The sequence below is a fragment of the Perissodus microlepis genome, chromosome 16 (assembly GCF_051167445.1).
Source record: "Perissodus microlepis isolate ML-2025 ecotype Zambia chromosome 16, ASM5116744v1, whole genome shotgun sequence".
In the NCBI taxonomy this organism is placed as follows: Eukaryota; Metazoa; Chordata; class Actinopteri; order Cichliformes; family Cichlidae; genus Perissodus; species Perissodus microlepis.
The window spans coordinates 6,274,042-6,296,891 of NC_140476.1; the positions used below are offsets into that span (position 1 = coordinate 6,274,042).

General features: G+C 42.2%; 2 protein-coding genes across 5 annotated transcripts in view; one reads left to right on the plus strand and one right to left on the minus strand.

The window, feature by feature from the left end:
* On the plus strand, window positions 1-14,913 carry znf142 (zinc finger protein 142). Of its 2 annotated transcripts, XM_084908951.1 has the most exons (8): window positions 1-115; window positions 969-1,457; window positions 1,541-1,708; window positions 7,095-7,910; window positions 8,006-8,183; window positions 8,367-11,130; window positions 12,335-12,440; window positions 12,863-14,913. In XM_084908951.1, exons 2-8 carry the CDS (start codon window positions 974-976, stop codon window positions 13,390-13,392), a joined length of 5,046 nt encoding a protein of 1,681 aa, XP_084765077.1. In that variant the 5' UTR covers window positions 1-115; window positions 969-973; the 3' UTR covers window positions 13,393-14,913. The 2 variants fall into 2 exon arrangements, with proteins under 2 accessions (XP_084765077.1, XP_084765078.1); XM_084908952.1 differs by lacking the exon at window positions 1-115 and having other exon boundaries at window positions 892-1,457.
* plcd4b (phospholipase C, delta 4b) overlaps window positions 14,474-22,850 on the minus strand; it is an 18,635-nt gene continuing 10,258 nt past the window's right edge. For 2 of the 3 annotated variants that reach the window (XM_084908953.1, XM_084908955.1), the window contains 8 exons: window positions 20,989-21,036; window positions 19,861-20,010; window positions 18,195-18,357; window positions 17,901-18,017; window positions 15,962-16,140; window positions 15,727-15,859; window positions 15,475-15,624; window positions 14,474-15,111 (listed from right to left, as the gene is read on the minus strand). In XM_084908953.1, coding sequence (XP_084765079.1) covers window positions 15,020-15,111; window positions 15,475-15,624; window positions 15,727-15,859; window positions 15,962-16,140; window positions 17,901-18,017; window positions 18,195-18,357; window positions 19,861-20,010; window positions 20,989-21,036 — 1,032 coding nt within the window. In that variant the 3' untranslated portion in view covers window positions 14,474-15,019. The remainder of the gene's footprint in view (window positions 15,112-15,474; window positions 15,625-15,726; window positions 15,860-15,961; window positions 16,141-17,900; window positions 18,018-18,194; window positions 18,358-19,860; window positions 20,011-20,988; window positions 21,037-22,850) is intronic. The other variant, XM_084908954.1, reaches the window with a different exon arrangement.

Here is a 22,850-nt window from a genome sequence, read left to right on the forward strand (position 1 = left end):
TGAAGCAGACGGTGCAGCCTTGCGGTTAAACACAGCTGTTGATGTTTTGTTTTTTGGATCCAAAGGACCGTGGAAACCCGGGCAGTAGGTCTGACTCTGAAGTTCATTTTCTACTGTAAGCACCTGCAATTTTGGGCATGTAACCGTGTACCTGTGATGTGTCTTATTACAGTTAGCACGAGTGCAATAACTTCATCAGTATGAAAGACCACTATGTACTATCAAAGTTATATTAATATCTGCATGTCATTAATTCTGTCTATATATTATCCCTGATTAAAGGGTAAGTTATATGCTTGATTTATAAAACAGTGGGGACATTTGGAAGTCTGTGGGTTTTCAGCTTGAAAAGTTCGGGTATTATCAGTGCATTTCCAGCAACTATGATCATATCAGTACCATTAAGATGCCACTTTATTCCAGACTTTATCTACATGCACAAAATATATATCAAAGTCTAATACTGAGCTGCTGGGCGGGAGGAAAAGAGGAAGACCACAGACAAGACTCATGGATGTAGTGAAGGAGGACATGCAGAGGGTTGGTGTGACAGAGGAGGATGCAGGTTCTACTGTGTTTTCACATGCTGGGAATTAATATCCCATATCATAGTTCAGGAGTGAGATGACAAATGGAACAAAAGAAAAAGCAAACCCTTAATAATGTTTGATTTAAAAAAATAAAAGTTCTGTGTAATATCAAAACTAAAAGCAAAACAGGAATTCACAAGAGTGCGAGAAGGACAAGGAACAGACAGCCCAACACCAAGAACGAACAGGGTTATTTATACACACATGGAGTGATTGGTCGTTAAACACAGATGTGAAACAAATGAGCTGATGCATACAGTCAGAAAGGACGGAAAAGGACAGGAATGTTATAGAGTCTGATGTTTAACTTGTGCATGTTTACCCTAACATGATATTAAATTGTTGTGAAATTTTAAGGCTTTGCTCTTTATTTTTTAGACACAATGGAGACGATGGATTTTCGTTGTGAAAAATGTGGACAGAGCTTTTCAGACAGCGGCATGTTTGCCTCTCACCCCTGTTCACAAAGACAAATCGCTTCATCCTATAAAGTGCAGCTGGACAGATTCAAGTGTTCTCGGTGTGCTGAGGTCTTTTCCAAACCAGCTGCTCTTAAACATCACTTTAAAACCAGCCACAGTGACCCAGACTTGACAGGCCCGTTCTCCTGCTCTGAGAAAGGCTGCTACTTCAGTGTCTCGGACCGTGACGAGTATCAAGCCCATATAATGTCTACACATGGCCTCACTCTTGTCCCCTGCACCTACCGGGCTTGTAAAGCGTCATTCCTTACACAGGCTGAGATGGAAAGCCATCGGAAAGGACACATGCCCTTTGGCTGCTTTCACTGCCAGTTTGTCTCTCAAAATGCTAAAACCCTGAATGGCCACCTCTTGGAACACAAACATCTACCAAATAATGCTCAAGGTAAGTGGGCCCTGCAGGGAGGTGGAACTCTCATACCTTCAAACCTTAGCTGTAAGATGGAAATTATGATTATTTTCTCTTAGGGAATGAGCAGGAGCCAACACCGATGGGCTATAAGGAAAGCCGCTTGTCTGAGGTCAGTGTGTCACAAAGAAAAAATCCAGCTTGTGGGCCAGAGGAACAACCTGAGAGGCCAGGTGGCATGAAAGACACGACTTTAGCAGGAGATGCTACATCAGTGCCATCCAAAGGTAAGAACACCTATTATCTGCTTAGCGGATTATTATGGTGACCACTGTAATCAGCTACAACATTAAATCTGACAGTCTGCTTGAACACCGTGGCTCCTGGCACTCACGTGGAAGTCACTTTTACACGTATCTCCTAATTCTGATACATTTGATTTGTATAGTACCAATTCAATTCAATTCAATTTTATTTATATAGCGCCAAATCACAACAAAAGTCGCCTCAAGGCGCTTCATAGATACAGAGAAAAACCCAACAATCATATGACCCCCTATGAGCAAGCACTTTGGCGACAGTGGGAAGGAAAAACTCCCTTTTAACAGGAAGAAACCTCCGGCAGAACCAGGCTCAGGGAGGGGCGGCCATCTGCTGCGACCGGTTGGGGTGAGAGAAGGAAGACAGGATAAAAGACATGCTGTGGAAGAGAGACAGAGGTTAATAACAGATATGATTCAATGCAGAGAGGTCTATTAATACATAGTGAGTGAGAAAGGTGACTGGAAAGGAAAAACTCAATGCATCATGGGAATCCCCCGGCAGCCTACGTCTATTGCAGCATAACTAAGGGAGGATTCAGGGTCACCTGGTCCAGCCCTAACTATATGCTTTAGCAAAAAGGAAAGTTTTAAGCCTAATCTTAAAAGTAGAGATAGTTTCTGTCTCCCGAATCCAAACTGGAAGCTAGTTCCACAGAAGAGGGGCCTGAAAACTGAAGGCTCTGCCTCCCATTCTACTTTTAAATACTCTAGGAACAACAAGTAGGCCTGCAGAGCGAGAGCGAAGTGCTCTAATAGGGTGATATGGTACTACAAGGTCATTAAGATAAGATGGGGCCTGATTATTTAAGACCTTGTATGTGAGGAGCAGGATTTTGAATTCAATTCTGGATTTAACAGGAAGCCAATGAAGGGAAGCCAAAACAGGAGAAATATGCTCTCTCCTTCTAGTCCCTGTCAGTACTCTTGCTGCAGCATTTTGGATTAGCTGAAGGCTTTTCAGTGAGTTTTTTGGACATCCTAATAATAATGAATTACAGTAGTCCAGCCTGGAAGTAATAAATGCATGAACTAGTTTTTCAGCGTCACTCTGAGACAGGATATTTCTAATTTTAGAGATGTTGCGCAAATGGAAGAAAGCAGTCTTACATATTTGTTTAATATGTGCGTTGAAGGACATGTCCTGGTCAAAAATGACTCCAAGGTTCCTCACAGCGTTACTGGAGGCCAAGGTAATGCCATCCAGAGTATGAATCTGGTTAGATACCATATTTCTAAGATTTTCAGGGCCGAGTACAATAACCTCAGTTTTATCTGAATTAAGAAGCAGAAAGTTAGCGGCCATCCAGGTCTTTATGTCTTTAAGACATTCCTGCAGTTTAACTAATTGGTGTGTGTTATCTGGCTTCATGGACAGATAGAGCTGGGTGTCATCTGCATAGCAGTGAAAATGTATGCTATGTCTTCTAATGATGCTGCCTAAGGGAAGCATGTATAATGTAAACAGAATTGGTCCTAGCACTGAACCCTGTGGAACTCCATAATTAACCTCAGTGTGTGAAGAGGACTCTCCATTTACATGCACAAATTGGAGTCTATTAGATAGATATGATACAAACCACTGCAGTGCAGTACCTGTAATACCTACAGCATGTTCTAATCGCTCTAATAGGATATTATGGTCGACAGTATCGAACGCTGCACTGAGGTCTAGCAGGACAAGCACAGAGATGAGTCCACTGTCAGAGGCCATAAGAAGATCATTTGTAACCTTCACTAAAGCTGTTTCTGTGCTGTGATGAGCTCTGAAACCTGACTGAAACTCTTCAAATAAACCATTCCTCTGCAGATGATCTGTTAGCTGTTTGACAACTACTCTTTCAAGGATTTTTGATATGAAAGGAAGGTTGGAGATTGGCCTATAATTAGCTAAGACTGCTGGGTCTAGAGATGGCTTTTTGAGTAAAGGTTTAACCACAGCCAGCTTGAAGGCCTGTGGTACATAGCCGACCATTAGAGATAGGTTGATCATATTTAAGATCGAAGAATTAATCAATGGCAGGACTTCTTTGAGCAGTTTTGTAGGAATGGGGTCTAAAAGACACGTTGATGGTTTGGAGGAAGTAATTATTGAAGTTAACTCAGAAAGATCAATTGGAGAAAAAGAGTCTAACTTAACATCAATGGTACTAAGAGTAGCTGTAGATAATATTACATCTGTGGGATGATTACTGGTAATTTTTTCTCTAATGATAAAAATGTTATTTGTGAAGAAGTTCATGAAGTCATTACTAGTTAACGTTAAAGGGATGGTTGGCTCAACAGAGCTCTGACTCTTTGTCAGCCTGGCTACAGTGCTGAAGAGAAACCTGGGGTTGTTCTTATTTTCTTCAATCAGTGATGAATAGTAAAATGTTCTGGCTTTGCGGAGGGCTTTCTTATAAAGCAGCAAACTATTTCTCCAGGCTAAATGATGATCCTCTAAATTTGTGACACGCCATTTCCTCTCCAGATTACGAGTCATCTGCTTTAGGGTACGTGTTTGAGAATTATACCACGGAGTCAGGTACTTCTGATTAGAGACTTTAGTTTTCACTGGAGCTACAGTATCCAGAGTCGTACGTAGTGAGGAGGTGAAATTATTAACAAGATAATCAACCTCTGTTGGGGTAGCGTTCAGATAGCTGCTCTGCTCTGTGTTGGTACAGGGCATTGAAGATGATAACAGTGGGTGGATTATATTCTTAAACTTAGTTACAGCGCTTTCAGAAAGACATCTACTTTGATAAAATCTACTCTCCACCGCTGTGTAATCAATTATTGTAAATGTAAATGTTATCAGGAAATGATCAGACAGGAGAGGGTTTTCAGGAAACACTGTTAAATGTTCAGTTTCTATGCCATATGTTAAAACAAGATCTAGAGTGTGATTAAAGTGGTGGGTGGGTTCTTTTACATTTTGAGAGAAGCCAATTGAGTCTAATAACAGACTAAATGCCATGTTGAGGCTGTCATTTTTAGCATCTACATGGATGTTAAAATCACCCACAATAATTATTTTATTTGAGCTCAGAACTAAATTAGATATAAAGTCTGAGAAATCAGACAGAAACTCTGTGTAAGGCCCAGGTGGACGATAGATGATAACAAGTAAGACTGGTTTCTGAGTTTCACAGCTGGGGTGGACAATGTTAAGCATCAGGCTTTCAAATGAATTAAAAGTCTGTCTTGGTCTTTCATTAATTAATAGGCTGGTGTGAAAAATTGTTGCCACACCGCCCCCTCGGCCTGTGCTTCGAGGTTTCTGGTAGTTAGAATGACTCGGGGGTGTTGATTCATTTAAACTAACATAATCATCCTGCTGCAACCAGGTTTCTGTAAGGCAGAGTAAATCAATTTGTTGATCAATCATTAAGTCATGTACTAACAGAGACTTGGAGGAGAGAGACCTAATATTTAATAATCCACATTTCACTGTTTTACTCTTTGGTTCAGATGTGGATACTGTATTGTTCTTTCTTTTTGATTGTTTATGTTTAAGTTGTTTGTTGCTGGTTTTTAGTTTGTTTTTTGTCTTTTTGGAAGCTGACACAGTCTCTATGGAGATGGGTTTTTGGGGGGGTAGCAGGAGGAGAGAAGCTGCAGAGAGGCGTGTAAGACTGCAACTCTGCTTCCTGGTCCCAACTCTGGATAGTCATATTTTGGGGGGTTTAATAAATTTGTCCATATTTCTAGAAATGAGAGCTGCTCCATCCAAAGTGGGATGGATGCCGTCTCTCCTAACAAGACCAGGTTTCCTCCAGAAGGTTTGCCAATTATCTATGAAGCCCACATCGTTTCTGGGACACCACTCAGACAGCCAGCAATTTAAGGAGAACATGCGGCTAAACATGTCACTCCTGGTCTGATTGGGGAACCAATTGGCACTTTATACACATGTCAATGATCCTACGCTTTGCAGACATTTTCACTAGATGGAGCTTTAGCCAGATGTAGAAGTCATCAAGTAACACCTTTTTTGGGTTGTATATTGTTTTCTCTTCTTTACTTTTGCACCTTTGTGGTCCAGCTACCCAATTTCGCAGTGCAAGAAACTGCAAAATGACAATAAAAAGCTCTGAGTCTCTAAGACTAAGTCGTTGGTTCTTTGTTATCTCCCCTGACACTGTTGGTTCCACCATTATGAATTCCCTCCAGGAGACCACATCATCATCTATTCTGAGATTAGTGTATACCCAGGTTGACCTTCATCCTGCTGTCCCTGTACGACAGGTTCTGCCTGATACTGGCCTGTGCCTCTATAATAAAAATGATGCTGTTCAGTTGCAGTTTTCATTTGACTCAATATCCTTTCCTGCTCTATGACCTCCTAAAGTGCTGTTACCACTGTTTATACCCTAATTGTGCTAATGTTCCTCTCTCTCCACATAACTGGTTGACTGGTCAAGCTAGGATGTTATAAGCTTATTCAAGTAGGAAGGAAATGCTCCACCCTCCACAGTCCAAGTCACGTGATGGCACTTCCTCAGAGATTTGTAATTCTTCCTAGACAAAGCCAATGATGCCTCACGAGACAATATTTGGCAAAAGTGGGGGAAAAAACTCTGTAACAGGAAAGGTCCTCCAGCAGACTGCAAAGGGAAAGAGGAGAATGAGAAGAAACAGTACAGTAGATGGACAACAAACAAAACTATGGTAGAGTAGCCAAACATTAATGACATGCAATAGTAGTACACAAACACAGGAGTGAAGATGTGATTGAAACATTTAGTTGCAAAATTGAGGAAAGGTTCAGGTCCACCCTGTATGGCCTTAATTCAAAGGTTAATCAGAAAGGAATGTCCAAAGCCTACTCTTAAAAGTAGACGTGGTCTCCTCAATGCAAACCAGAAGTTAGTTTCATAGTAGACAAAATCTTGTTGGTGGCAACCCCCCCAAGCAGGACAGTGACCCTTGTCTTACCACAAAAAACTGCAGAGCTCATGGCTTTCCTGAACTCCAGAGTCCTAAATCCTGTTCTCAATGATCCTCCTGATATGTGCTGGAACAATTCGGATCCAGAGAGGCCTTATTTTGTAATCTCAAAGTTGTTGGCAAAGTCGCAGTACAGACACCCGCTGGAGTCCCACATCAATGCCCTGAAAGCTAGGAGCTCTTTTGATGCCACAAAAGAGACCTATACATTATTAGACAGATGTTGTGAGTGATTGGTGCCCATCACAAGTGGTTTATTACAAAAAAACATCTCTCATTACTGTATAACATGACATAAAAGATCTGTTCTTTAATCAAAATGATAGAAGGAAAAAACAGTAAACAATGCAAAATATAAACTGTAACAAAGACAACCCATTATTCTTGTAAACATTTTCAATTTGTTTCTATTTAACAGAGTACCTTGCAGAGGGATCAGAGCACATCTATCGCACCCACACCTGCCCCAAGTGTCGTCGCTGCTTCAAGATGCGCTCTCACCTCCAGGAGCACCTTCGTTTGCATTTCCCCGACCCAAGCCTCCAGTGTCCCACCTGCAAGCGTTACTTCACCAGCAAGAGCAAGCTGCGTGTTCACAGGCTCAGAGAGGCCGGCGAAAAGATCCACCGGTGCCACTTGTGCGAGTATTCTGCCGTGGAGAAGAGCTCAATCCGGCGCCATCTAATCAGCGTGCACGCCGGAGATGGCGAAAACGGTTACAGCTACATTTGTCCGACCTGTGGGGGAAGCTTTCGCCTGAGCAGCGCATTGAAGGCTCACATGAAGTCACATAACATCCTGTCTGACAGCCAACCCTTGACCTGCTTTCAGGAGGGTTGTTCTTTCCAGAGTTCTCATCACAAAGACCTCATTAGACACTCTGCCAAGGCTCACGGAGTCAAAGCAGTGGAATGCCGTCATCACGCCTGCGGTGCCCTCTTTAAAAGCGAGACAGACATGGATGATCATTATCGGACGCACCTCGCCTATCACTGCTCAGAGTGCGATTTTTCTTGCTCCAATAAAACAGTCTTCCTACAGCACCAGCGGCTCGGTCATGCAGGGCCTGAAAAGCTCAGTTGCGACTTCTGCTCCTTTGTCACGTTCAACCCCGTGGAGTTTGAGCAGCACCTTGGGCATCTGCACGCCAACGAGAAGATCCACCGCTGCTCTCAGTGCAGCTACGTGACCTCGCACAAACGGGGTTTGAAGCGGCACATGCTCATGCACAGTGGTGAGGCTGGGTTTGGTCACGTGAATCCTGCCTTAAAGTCTGGGCATTTCTCCCTTTTGACACAATAACTCTTAAACTTGTTTTTCCTCTTTAAGGTGAGAGGCCCCACAAGTGCAGCCTGTGTGAGTTCAAGTGCCGAGATGAGTCCTACCTGTCCAAACACATGCTCACTCACTCAGATGATAAGAACTTCATGTGTGCCGAATGTGGATACGTCACCAAATGGAAGCACTACCTTAACGTCCACATGAGGAAACATGCAGGGGACCTCAGGTACGCACTCAAGAGGTTTCTTACACATCTTTGTTATATTTTAATTTTGGATCTGTTGTGTAAGTGAGTTTCTTAAGAGCGCAACACCAGAATGCACAGCTGTGGGTCTTTAAGGTGGGGAACAGTGGAGGTGGAAGAAGCATTGTTGGTTCTAGATTCAATACTTCCTGTTTCCTCCCCTAGGTATCCCTGTGATCTGTGTCCATATCGCTGTCACCGCATGGACCAGCTAAACAGCCACAAATTACGGCACCAAGCCAAATCACTCATGTGTGAGATCTGCGCTTACGCCTGCAAGCGCAAATATGAGCTTCGAAACCATATGTTGGCCAAACACTCCGGAAAGGACAGACAGTCCGCCGTGTTCAAGTGCAAATACTGTATGTACACCACCTGCTACCGTCAGGCGCTTCAGAATCACGAGAACTGCAAACACACCAAGCTGAAAGAGTTTCGTTGCGCCCTTTGCTTCTACTCCTCCTTTAGCAGTATCAGCCTTTTCCTTCACAAGAAGAAAACACATGGGTACGTGCCCGGGGACAAAGCGTGGCTGGACAACTACGCTGCAAAGGAGAAGGAGAGGAGCTCGGCTGAATTCATGCAGGATTTTTACAACAAGCCTTCAGTTACTCACAAGCTGCCTGAAGGACCTCCACCTTCTGGTGCTCCTGAAGGTCAAAGAGACCAAGTCCTGCCTGAACACGATGGCAGCAGAGAAACGTCTCCTGCTTCACAACCTGAGGAAGTTTTTGATGTTGTTTCTCAGGAGACCATTACAGAAAGTCCTTCGCCCATTGGCAGTCCTGAGGAATACTGTACCCTCGTTCTAACTGCACTCTCCACCTCTGACTTTCAAACCCCCTCTGAAAACTCTGCAAGGGCTCCTACTTTAGATTCTAACAGGCCCGAGGCGTCACAAGTAAAAGCAGACCTCTCATCAGAGGAACATGATAGCTACGAGCCTCTAAATAACACAGCTGAACTGGTTGAGCCCGGAGATTGTCAGACACCTGACAGAAACTGTGAAACAATCAGTCCTACTTTTCCACCTGAGCACAGTCAGCCCTTACAATCTGAGGTGCGTCTGAATGCTATGAAAAAGTATGACAAGGACCAAGCAGAAGCCATGGTGTTAGAGGGACGGGTGCAGATGCTCGTGGTGCCAGCTGAAGGTGTTTACCGCTGTGAGAAATGCTCTTATGTCACCTGCAGAGAGAGCGCTTTGAGGCACCACTGCCAAGCTCTGTGCCACGGCAGGATGAAGGGCCACAAGTGTCAGGCCTGCGGTGCGCAGTTCAAGCAGAGGCGGGGCCTCGATGGCCACCTTAAAAAGAAGTGCCCAGCCCTGCCACGGAAAACAAGGACATTTGTAGGCATTTCAGAAACATGTGTTGCTCCAAAGGAGAGCTGTACTGTAGATCAGGAGGGATCCAATTCAGATCAGACAGAGCAAAATAAAATTTCCACTGATCCTGAGTGTTCATCTCATTCTAAGACCTTTGTTAATGATGATGATGCTACATCCAGTGCATCCGAAAACCAGCAAACCGAAAGTCAGAAGAAACTGATCTCCAGTAACAAGAAACTGATCTCCAGTAACAAACAGCAAAAGTCCCTTTATAGTAAAAAGGGTGGGAAATTCAGATGCAAGCTGTGCAGCTTCTCATCTGTCAGGCTCATAACAATTAAACGGCACCTCTCGACCTGCAAAAGAAGATTCAGGAAAAGGGAGAATGAGACCAATTCAGAAGCAGGTGATGAAGGTGGGAATGACTCAATCAAAGAAAGAGAAGAGCTGGCGGAGAAACTCGACGAAGATCTCGTAAAAGTTTCTAAGAAACGTCAAATTTTTGGCTGTCCAAGCTGTGCATTTAAGTGCAGTCAGAAGAGAGCTTTAGACAGCCATGAAAGAAAAGGCTGCATGAGGCCCGGTGAAGTACAGTGCGCTCTCTGTTCATTTGTAGCCAAATCTAAAGTTTCTTTGACCCGACACAGTTTATGTGGTCATGGCAAGGAAAAGTTCGGTGCTGCCAAACCCAAACGTTTGCACTGCCAGCACTGCACTTTCAGCTGCAAACAGCAGCGCTGCATGACGCAGCACATTGCACTCAAACACAAAGGTGCACGACCTCACCTCTGCCGCTTCTGCCCCTTCAGCACCACGCGGCGCTACCGCTTGGAAGAGCACGAGTCTCTCCACACAGGTGTCGGCCGTCACCACTGTGACGTGTGTGACAAAACATTTGGGGCGGTGACCAAATTGCGCCAACACAAGAGACGCATTCACGACAAACTGCCCACGCACTTCTGCTCGCTGTGCGACTTCAGCAGCTACACGCTCGACGACGTGAGACGCCACAACCGCAGATGCCACACGGGGGAGTTGCAGCACGTTTGCACCCACTGTGACGCTCAGTTTAGCTCAGAGGTCGCTTTGAGAAACCACTGCAAGCGTGTGCACCAGCTCCAGGTGCGTTTCTCATGCAAGCAGTGTGACTACACCTGCAGCAGCGACATCACACTAAGGGCCCACCAGCAGAGCAAGCACCCCCAGGTGAAATGCAACACCTGCCAGGAGTCATTTGAAACTAAGGAAAGCCTCGAGCTTCATCAGAGAGCTCACCTGGCGCATCAGTGTCACGTGTGTCCCTTTGCTACCAAAACGAGGCAGCTGCTGGCTCAGCACCTCTTGAGCGAACATGAGGAGGGACCTGCGGAGGACAAGGCGCTGAGGTGCAGCACCTGCCAGTTTGCTTGTCACCATCAGCTGGTCCTGGAGCAGCACCTCCGCTCGCACGGAACCAAGCGCTTGTACAAATGCACCGACTGCCAGTACTCGACCCGGAACAAGCAGAAGATCACATGGCACATTCGCATCCACACTGGGGAGAAGCCTTACAGCTGTGAGGAGTGCAGCTACACCTGCACCGATCCATCGAGGCTGAAGGTACCAAACAAGCTTCCATAGATCCCAGACAGTTGGTTCTGTTCATCTGTATCCACGTCCACTGAAAAAACTTCTATCGACACGTTGCTTTTAGATAATGCAGTCTCATTTGTTCCAGCAGCTGTGTCCGAGAGAGGACCCAGATGCAGGATGCTAAATATGCAAAGCAACTTTATTACTAAAAAAAAAACAAGTCAAACAAGCAAAGCTGGCTGGAGAGTTTGTTAATACAATTTAAAGGGTTAACTTGGACTAAGACACAAGCTTGGAAAACAGGAGGGTGAACAAACCCACAAGTGGGCAAAAACTGAGGGGAGGAAGGAGCTGAATGTAGGCTGGGGATGGATTGGATTGAAGTAATAGCCAGTAATGATAGGCTAGGTGAGGACAGAAACTACAGCAAGACATCAGAGAAAAACAAAACAGGACTAACTAAAATATCAAATACAGAGACATTACACGGCACGTTAAACAGAGGCAGTGGAGCACAAAAGTAGCTTAAAGTTGAGACAGAAATGGCGAGGAAACTAAAAACACAAGAAGGAATAATAAAAACATGAACGGAAGCTCAATAAAAACAAAAGAATTAAAAATGTAATTTATAAATAGTGGTGTGTACTTTCAAGCAGGATTTAGGCTCCAGGTGTCTTCACAGTTAAACTTGGCTTTTCCGTATTATGAAGATGTTCATTTCATGCCAGCGTACATCAACGTGGCATCTTATGCTGCAGAAATAATGTGATCTGGAGCTGGTTATGTTTGAGATTGGAAATCAGCAGGTTTACTGACCAGTCAGTTCCCTGGAAGATGGCATCATTTGTAGCTAGAATCATAAATCCGGGTTAGTATAGTTTGAGTTAGTGAAATGATAAACATTTCATGTAACTATTGAGCCTGATTTCTGATGTTAGGCTCACAGAAGCCAGATGAGTTAAATTAGCTTTATAGCACGGAACAGGACCAAGAGCAGTAAATGGGAACAAAACGCAGTAAAAACTAAACGGGTATCTGTAAGACGACAACAAAACCGCTGAGACCAACATGTTAAAAGTTAAAGTTAAAAACAAAGAACGATGGCAGAAGCATTTACAGTGTCTCTGGTTGTGTAGTTACTTATTGAGGCTCATTTTGAGTCTTTCCATGAAATGGAGCACAATGAAAGCAATAACAGGTCCCTTTTATTTTATTTTTAATGTTTTTATAGCTTCACATGAGAGTTCACCAAGAAGAGAAGAAGTACCTTTGTCCAGAGTGTGGCTACAAGTGCAAATGGGCGACTCAGCTGAAATACCACATGACCAAGCACACAGGTATCAGAGGTGGCTGTTTTCACCCCTAAAAATGCAGCTGAAGAGCTGCTGTTGGAAAATGAGACGTTACATTTATTTACCATACAGCTCAGGCAGATATGATGGTTATAAACTGAACACAAAACACAAACTGACAGTCCACATGCTTATCTGATGTATCCAAACTGCATACTGGACAGTCTAATTTAGGAGTGTCAATCATAAGGCCCGGTTGCCAAAATCAGTCCAGCCCACTGGAAAGCTTTAGAAATTCCCATATACACACAATCAGTTAAAAAGCTCCTTCTAGTGGTCAGGGGTGAAAACAAACCAAATGTCTCCTGCAGAAAGACATAAAGTGAAAGCTTCTAATTTAATGTTGCAATATGTCTAAGTTATAAAGTGATTTGGTTACATTTTTAAATAATGTTTGTCATCTGCAGGAGAGAAGCCGTACGCCTGTGATGAGTGCGACTACCGCACCAACAGAGCAGACGCCCTCCGCGCACACTGCGACACACAGCACTGTGATGTGCGCCCTTATGTTTGCGAGAAGTGCGGCAAAGCCTTCAAGACTAGCTTCATACTGAAGACCCACCAGCGCCAGCACAGCGACGACCGGCCATACACGTGCGGGTTGTGCCAAAAGGCTTTCAGGTGGCCTGCGGGTCTCAGACATCACTACCTGTCTCACACCAAGCAGCAACCTTTCAGCTGTCGCCACTGCTCCTACAGAGCCAAGCAGAAGTTCCAGGTGGTCAAGCATCTGCAAAGGCATCATCCAAACATGCCAGCAGAGGAAGGTGTGGTAAGAGACTCAGAAGCTGGAGGCCTCACCCTGAAGGAGGCTCTAGAGGGGACTCTGGATAAAAGAGCAGAAGAAGCAGCCAATGAGCTGCTTCCACCAGCCAGTGAGGTACAGGAGGTTGCTGAAGAGGTCGAGCTAGGATTAAACCCTGAAGAGAGAGAGTAACTGGTGACATAGCTGGTAAATACTGATGTTTGATTAGTTGATTTTAATGTCTTGCCAAGCCTAATAAGACACTTAGTATACATATTAAGAGAGAATGTAAAGACGGGTCATTTATTTGAACAATAAACAGTTTTTTATATCCTATCTTGTGATAATTTCCTATAATCAGAATATAATTGTATTAATGAGAAAATCACCATATGAGATGCCACAACTGTGCTGCCAATCCAGAAACTCTTAATAATGCAAAATACATTGTTTACAAAACTTCAACACTAAGAGAAATGGAAGTCCTGGAAAAAATAAACAAAAGAAGAAGAAAACCAAGATTCCTTAAAAACAAACTCATGAAGCCAAGGCTGAAAACAGGACTGCTAGGAACTCTTAGCTTAATAAGCAAAAAGCAACTGAGGAATAAAGCTGCTGCTGATGAAGGAGAGAGAGAGAGTGCTTTTTGCGGTTTGCTTTGGATGAGATAAGGATGGATGAGCGAGCATAGAGCAGCTTAATGAAAATGATAGAAAAATATGAAAAATGTGCTGGCACAGACGTACAGGGTGATTGCAAAAAAAAAATGCAATAAATGCATTTCTTTTAAACGGGACAGGCTGATGTTGGCCTTTTTTCTTTTAAACACGTTTTTCATTTGTACCATTAGCTCTGAAATATTTTGCATGCATAGATAATCTTTTTTAAATTCTGTTTCGACATGTTGACTTATTACAATTTTATGTTAAATGCTGGGTTTCTTATACTTAGCTCCTGAATTTGAATCCACTTCAGGTTCCTATGTCAGTTCTTTCCGGGTACTCTGGAGTTGAAGGACATGTATGTTGGGATAACAGCTGACTCTGAATAGGTCATATGTGTGAATGGTTGTCTGTCTCTCTGTGTTAGCCCTGTGACAGACTGCCAACCTGTCCGGGGTGTTCCCCACCTCTCGCCCTGTCCCAGCTGGGATGGATAAACAACTGTTTGCAAGTGTTTGTGTTCTGTTTAATTTACATTTTAAGACGTTCCCCAAATTTCTAGAAACAAGGTTGGGAAAAAAATTAACAAGCCACAAATGTTTCTGAACAACTGAATTTCACGCACAGGTTTTTAACCACTCAGAAAATTACATACAAAGACATATTTACATTATACACAACATGGCCTTGTAGAACATTCATTCATTCATTAGAAATAAGTCATTCATGCAAAGTTGTGAGTATATTTCTGGATTTTTAATACTGAGATTTGTCTTTTTTCCCCACATCTAACCTTTCAGTACTGTTACAGATATTTTGACATTCTCTACATGCTGCAGTCTTTTGTCTTACTTTCACATCCATCATTTAAAATATTTTTTACAATTTCTGGAATGTAAAGTTGCATATATTGGACTTAAAACCCTAAATAAATAGTACTGCATGGCCTAGTTTATCTTATTCCGTGGTTAAAAATTATAGATTGGTTTAAAAGAGATGCACTCCACTTTGTCACTGTTGAAAACTCAAATTAAATAATGCTGATTTCTGAGATGATCTGTTCCATGTGGTTCATTTTGACAGTCTTATGTAGCGTTGGCAGATCGAAGTACTGCTCCATGTCGTCCTTGTGACCACATCTGGTTTCTCGTTGTTCTTCATGTGAGCTCAGAAATGCTGATGTTAACAAAGAGCGATGAGGGCGGGATAGCTGTTCCATCCTTAGACAGCAGATGTATGTGACGATATCCTGGAAAAAAGAAGAATTTCAAAACAAGTCTCAAGGCACTTTTTAATGCTAGAAAAAGAGCTTCCGAATATTAGAGACAAAAAGCCCAACAGTGTCCATTACACGGCGTGGGGGCCAGAATCTGCTTACCAAGAATCCAATGCATTGAGTGGTTTCGGAAAATATGAAATGCAAAGAAGGAGGGCTTAAACTTTGGACTATTTTTTACAGTTTTACAGGCTTATTGTTGATGATGACATCACCCATGGCCTGGGACACCCCAAAAGGTTTGAAATATCATGAGGAGAGCGAGGCTAGTTAGTTTGTGTGATGCAGTCTTCTTGTACTAAGAGGTAACACTGGAGCTCTCCATGCTCTGCTCACCTGGTTGGATGCACATGAAGGGCAGAGTGTACTGTCCAATGAAGTCGTTCCTTGATGCTTTGTCATAGTCTTCCACCACAAAGCAAACCAGCGCCAGCTCAGGGGTGTGGATGGTGAAATCTAGAGTTTCATTCCACACGGGGTTAAACCCTGCAGGAGGAGGGCAGCAGAGGAGTGAATATAACCAACTGGGATCGACTTTATACCCAAAATTTGTCCACTGAGTGGTCTAAGTGTTGAATACTCAGTCACCATTGTTGTTAATGTGGCTGGTCTCATCCTTTGCCTGGTCCTGTGGTACTCCGTAGATCTCCACTCGCACCAGCGGGTCAACAATAGAGCCTTCTTTCTGGTTCACCTTTGGCAGTTGTTGCCCGCTGATCACCTGATAAAGATGCAAACCATTTTAGCGTACTTTACCTCTCACACCACATCTCAGATTTCCACACTGGAGGTAAAATAAACAGATTTTCATAGAGCTCTGTACCTGTATGGATAGGCGGAGTGGTTTGTACCCTTCCCGCTCCTCAGGTTTATCTGGACTGAACTGAGTGTTCCCATCTCTCATGAAGTCGGGCTTTATGACGTAGCCACAGCAGCCATTCTGCCTGAACAACCCATCATTTAGATCCATTTCCAGACCGGCTGTCTGGAAATTCAAAGCCACTTTGGGAAAGAGGCAGACAATAATTTGATTAACTTTTTTTTTTTTTTTTTACTGAATGGCAACCTAGGATAATTTCCCAGAGTCTGTAGAGCTGTCAGAGTTAATGTGAAAAGGGCTACAGGAGACGAGCTTTCATCCTAAGCAGATACCATCAGTGTGAGCACTTGTGACAGGAACCATCTGTCCTGTCAAGCCTCTTTAGCCACCTTGATGATGTTAGATACCCAGCTCTTAGCTCTAACCCATCTAAAAATAAACATGGGGTGGCACTGAGGATGTCCACAAGGATAATTACTTCCTAATATAATATTACACAATAATAAATGCATGAGCTGTAAAAGCAGTGTGTGTGCAAACAATGAAGTGGAAAGAAAAGATTCTAATTGAACTGCCATAAAAGCGTGTCGGTCTCTGTGTGTTGGTCCTCTCCATAGCCTCGAGTGTCACATGCTGCAAGATACTCCAGTCCTTCCCTTTGTTACTTCCTTTAGCAGAAGATACAGTGGAATTTGTGAACAAATTCACAAGAACAACTCATGCTGTATATCCTCCTGAGAACCAGCCTATTCATTTATGTCCTATGTAATTTACATTTGTTTTTGGTCTATATCGTTGGACTTATTTGAGCTAGCCTACTCAATCCTGATGTGCTCAATAGAGGATGACCTTTCCAATGATGTGTCATGTGATTGGGTGGCTTCCTTTAGCTCCAAAGGGGCAGGAAATCGCAAAAAAGTTCAACTGAAAGGTACTCTCTCTTCGGTTCTCAGGAGGATATGTCATTGTTAATTATGTTTTCTCTTTCCACACCTGATAATATATAAACATGCCACATGTGAACTATGACCCTGTTCGTCAAGGTGTTGGCTCGTGTGATGAGTGTAGATTTATTTGTTAAATAACAAATGTTAAAAGAGGGAAACACAGCAGAAACTAAAAACACAAGAAGAAAAAATGAAGAACTCATAATAACTGAAGCTCCCCCCAAAAAACAAGAATTCAACAACTTAAATACCAGAACATCGGTAATGTGCGAGCTCATCCGATTCACCATTCATCACAATTCACACATTACTGCCGGTAGAACGACAAATGTGATGCTGACCTTGAATATAGTTTAGTTGAAGACCCATTAGTGATCAGTGTGTGTATCCAACTTTGATTAAATTCTGACGAGTACTATAGGACGGATGCATGACAGACGCCACGCCTCAAACTCAACAATACATCAAGACCTTAAACACATCATTTCCAGCATGATAAAAGAAAACCCTGAAACTGTGACGAGGAAGCCAAAGTTTTTCATCTGGCAGAAATTTGAAATATATATAACTAGTACTCATTTACCAAATCCACCTGCAGATACAAATAACATAACCTGAATATTTGACAGAATGGTCAAGCATTACAGAAATGACTCCCTACCAATTACTTTTAGTACGTGTGCTGACACCAGTGCAAAAACTTTCCTCTTGTTTGGACTTCTAAACTATCAGTAATGCAATTTTCAGGATGCACTGAACCAAAAAAACATCACACATATTGTGACTAGCAAATATTATACTCGCCTACAGGAAGAAAAACCCAGATAATGCTACTGCTTTTTTGTAACAGCATTTCTGATCAATATCATTCAGGCGTTCTTACACTGTGTAAAATAAGGAGGTCGTACTTAACCCTAATGGATACACCGGTACACCGGTTTTGCACTGGCGGTGATTTCAGATTTTACACCAGCAGAGGGAGAGCTTGTCCTCACCTATCTGACAGCCCACGCTCCACATGTCCTGGGGGTTGTAATTGGATGAGTCTGTCCTGAGGCCGCTGGGGTACGTCCTGCTCAGCTGCCGTGTGTTGTACTGCACAAAGTCCGTCCCTGAGGAAATGTTTGAAGAGAACAAATGCTATAGATTTCTACAGCATAGATAACTCTACCTACTTCTCCACCTTTAAGTCAGATACAGTTTCAAATATTGTAATACACATGTATGACACGTCACAATCATTTAACAGCTCATTTATTATCTGAGGAATATACTACTCCTTCGTCTACCTGCTTCCTTAGCGAGCTTCTTGGCCTTGGATTCAGAGAATGAGGAGATCTCGTAGCATTTGGCGTGTGAACGGGCGTGCTCAAAGCCGTCAAAGTGCACGCTCTTGCAGTAAACCACCAGGTCTGACAGCTCCCTGGACATTTTGGATTTTGCTTTAGACTTCTGCAGCATAAAAATATATAATCAGTCAACAAAGCTCAAAACATCACTTTAAACATTCAAACATGCCAGGTAATTAAAGGTGACCCCCTAACCTTTTGCATTCAGCTAACCTTAATATCTGTAATATGTAATATTTATCAGTCAGTCTAGTGCATTTGAATCAGTACAGTAAGTATATTAATTATTTATTTAATATCCATTTGTGTTTGCCAGAAAAAAGTGGTTGCCTAAAAACTGAAGAATTTTCAATTTTATTTAAAATAAATATACATTTTTATTTAAGACATGGCATTTGTGACTCTATGTGGTAGGTCCAGTGTTTATTGCATTTACACCCAGACTTTTCATAAAGTCTTTTCAATTTCACGAGGGTATTGGACAAATTACTGGCTAACTACTATTTATTTACAGCCCTATTTTGACATTATTTTAGTTGTATATGTAGTATATGTAGAGTATAGGTTTAGCTACGTTTCGTTTCTTTACCAGCTTTTCATCTATATGACCAGGAGGATACAGAATAATAAACTGCTTTTTCTTATTATCTAACATGTGTATGCGGATGCTCGTGTTAAACATGGACACTGTTTCAGTGTGTGTAAGTAAACTCTGTGACTTGGTTTCACATAGTTTTTTTCTATTCTTGGCCTTTGTGATGTCAGAGAGAGAGGCAAGATATTTCTAAAATGATCATCTCAGGAGGGGCAGCCAATCAGAATAAAGGCTCTAACCTCCTTGTGGCTTCAAGGGAAAGGAACAAAAACAATATGCTTGTGACAGTTGATGGACTGTAGAGTCTAAAATAGGAACAAAGAGCTAGAAATTTTATTCGATTTATATAGCACCACATCAGAACAACAGTTGCCTCAAGATGCTTTATATTGTAAAGACCCTACAATAACAGAGAGAAAACCTCAACAATCAGGCGATTCCCTATGAGCAAGCACTTGGTTACAGTCAGAAAGAAAAACTCCCTCTTAAAACTATGAGCAGAATATATCAGCTTTGAAAAATGTGATTAACATGATTAGGATTTCTTACATTTTGGTGTCTTTCTCATTGACTCTTATGGATTAATGGATTTATTTAAGCCACAAATAATTCCAGTTATTCTCTCACTGCCTCCAAGGTTGACCCATTAGTAAACTTTAAGTGTAAAAATTAGCACATCTTAAGCACTACTTTGAAGATAATATAGTTCCTTCACTTCAAAGTGCAGGCTGAGAAGACTGGAAGTTGTGTCTCACTTAAGTGCATCTCGTATTGGCCTGAAATATCTCTTTCCTGTTTCTCTTTCACTATCTCCCATCAACTCTTGTCTCGCCTCTGTGTCTCTTGAATCCCAGCCAAGTTTCCTGCCTTCCTTTACTATCAAGCACCATCCAATCCTGCCTCGTCTTACTATCTATATGGTTCCCTTTTTCTGCTCTCTATCTGTTTTAATTCCCACTTTGATATGAACTATGGAAACACAGAGAGAAAGTAGTTACTGCATGCATCTACCTTGTCAGGTGAATCTTCTGTCGAAGCCATCTCAGCATCACAGTTGGCCATCTCTTCCTCATCACTCACTTCATCTGTACAGGTTTCATCAACATATTCTTCTAGGCCACCAATCTTCTTGGCTTTTAGCAAAATCTTGCCCTTCAGTTCCTGTAATGAAGACATATGGGAGCATGTCCACTTATCCACTTCACCTTCTGTCTTTTTCTTTAAATTGAAGTGTTTAAATGATTATCTTATTTTAACATAGTTACACAGCCATATCCATAGATGCCACTTGGATCTGCCGTTAGAATGTGGGTACAATAAAAAGGACAAAGTGACTGAAGACTAAATTTCAGTTTTTTTCATACACACACTTCTAATAAAGGTGTTCCATATTCTTTATTGTAAATGCATCAATGTGCCCCTTTTTAAGTGGCTAAAAGCTCAGTGGGATTTTTCACAGCCATTACTTTAAGTTAGCATTGATTGTCCTGAGTGCTTTAATGGAGAAGAGTTATAGAAGTACTTTCAGTCTGTGTGTGGGATGGATAATAAGACACAGGCTGACCATTAATCTTTAAAAAGTTACTGAATTTTTAATAGTCATCAGGTTTTTCCTCCAGTTAAATCATCAGGGTGTTGTCCAAAAACATTTCATTCCTCTCGGCTAAGTTTAGCATAACTGCTAAACGAGTTAAGGTTTAAAAAAAAAAAATCACCAAAACTGAAAATTTTCCTTTAAAAATGCAAAATGCTAGCTTAATATAAAAGTCACAGCTGAAAGAAAGAAAAGAAGCAATGCTTGTGGTTTTAAACCTGTGATTTCAGCTATGGAGTGATTCTCATATAGCACTTTTCTACTCTCCCGGAGTACTCAAAGCACTGTATACAACATGCCTCATTCACCCATTCCCTTCAAAATTCAAGTGCAATCTGAAATGATGGCAATATTTATGTTCCTATTTTCCTATTTTAGTTAGAAGATCCAAATGCCATGTTGCAATACTATACTGTTATGGTAGCCAACGTTTCAAATGCAGGTTTGACAGGTTTGTGAGTGTACACTTTATCCAAAACCTAGTGAGAGTTTACTCATGTTTACCACTGGGTGGCTGAAGCTCAGGAGGTAGAGCAGTCACCTACTGATTGGAAGTTTGGTGGTTCGATCTCTGGCTCCTCCAGTCTGCATGTCTGTGTATGAATGTAGTTAGGAACAGTGTTGGTCAAGTTACTTGAAAAAAGTAATCAGTAACTAATTACTGTGATAAAGGTGATAAAGCGATAGATCTTTCAGCCCAATTCTACTTTTTCTGCATAATCCATCATACAAAATGTAATCAAATGGAAAAGTCTCTTTTTTTTTAACTTGTTTTATCCGTTTTAATCTTTTAACTTTATGCATCAAGCAAAAATTCAATTATATGCACCATTCTCTGACTTGAAGAAATTAGTTTAACATTTAAACCTATTTTCTGCACATTCCAGCACATAAAATAAAATAATTTTTTTGTGTTTACACTCAGTCTTTCAAATAGATGCAAGTAAAACACAGCAGAAAATAAATAAAGTCAAAGACTAGCGGTCCTGTTGCTCTTTTTCACCTGTAAAGCAGGAGTTGGGCAGGCGGAGGGTTACCCTGGTGCAGGTGTGGCGCAGCGGTCAGTGGAAGAATCCGCGAGTTTCTCTGTGAAGTTCCCATTACCTCGTTGCGCACTCGGAGCTTGTTTAGGGTTTTTTTCGGCGTAAAAAGAAGTTTTCTTCCCACGCACAACGGACACTAATGTTTTTGTCACTTTTTATGGAATCAAACTCAAAGTAAGGTCAGTACTTCCACGCTTTAAACGCTGCACGCTCATACTCTCTCCCGCACGGGATATATGATCCATTGTTGATCTGCACACAGCTGTTGTCACGAACGTCGCACTCGCTTACGTCACTGTCATGAGACATTCTCGCAAAAAAATCACGGTTTTAGTAACGCAGTGTTCCTACGGGAAAGTAACGGTAATCTAATTACCGTTTTTGCAATAGTAATCCCTTACTTTACTCGTTACTTGAAAAAAGTAATCAGATTAGCCCATCTCTGGTTAGGAAGCACTCAGTTTAGAGAAAGTGTGTGATTGGGTGAATGTGGCATGTTGTATAGAGCAGCGGTCCCCAACCTTTTTTGCGCCACGGACCGGTTTATGCCCGACAACATTTTCATGGACCGGCCTTTAAGGTGTCGCGGATAAATACAACAAAATAAAACTAGTACCGGTACCGAAAAAAATAAAATTTATTCATAACACACGTGAAAAGACCAAGGAAAACCGAGTAAACGATAAAAACGATAACAAAATAACGCTGAAAACCGATAAAAACCCTGAAAACTATACATTTCACACCTGAGCCTCAACTCTCGCGGCCCGGTACCAAACGACTCACGGACCGGTACCGGTCCGAGGCCCGGGGGTTGGGGACCGCTGGTATAGAGCACTTTGAGTGAGAGGGAGAGAAGAAAAGCGCTATAAAAGAGTCAGTCCATTCACTGTCTGAACAGAGTTTTATCATGTTACTTTTGCACTGTTATGTTCTGGCACATGTTGTTATTACATGGCTTGATTAAGGTACACATTAGGCTGACATCTGGGGCCAGAGGTGAAACTGTTCTTGGCCAGCACACCAGTGTGTCTGCAACTGGCCTTGTGCTGGTCCATGTGTGGGCCACCTCTGGCAACCCAGATCTGGGCCGTCATTCTTTGCGGTATGCGGGCCATGTGTAAGCACATTGTGTGGCCAGATCCAGGCCATACCAATTTTGCTATGTGGGTACTTGTACTACAATCAGCTGATTTTAGTTCATGTGCCAGAGGAGGAAAATGCTAGAGCAGTCCACAGCATAGATATGGACATTTATTTTTGTTCCACAAAATGATCACAATCTCTTTAATATGCTGCTTAGTGAATAGCGATGATGACTCTCAAAGAAGAGCCAATGAGAATCAAAAAGTGATTTCGATATA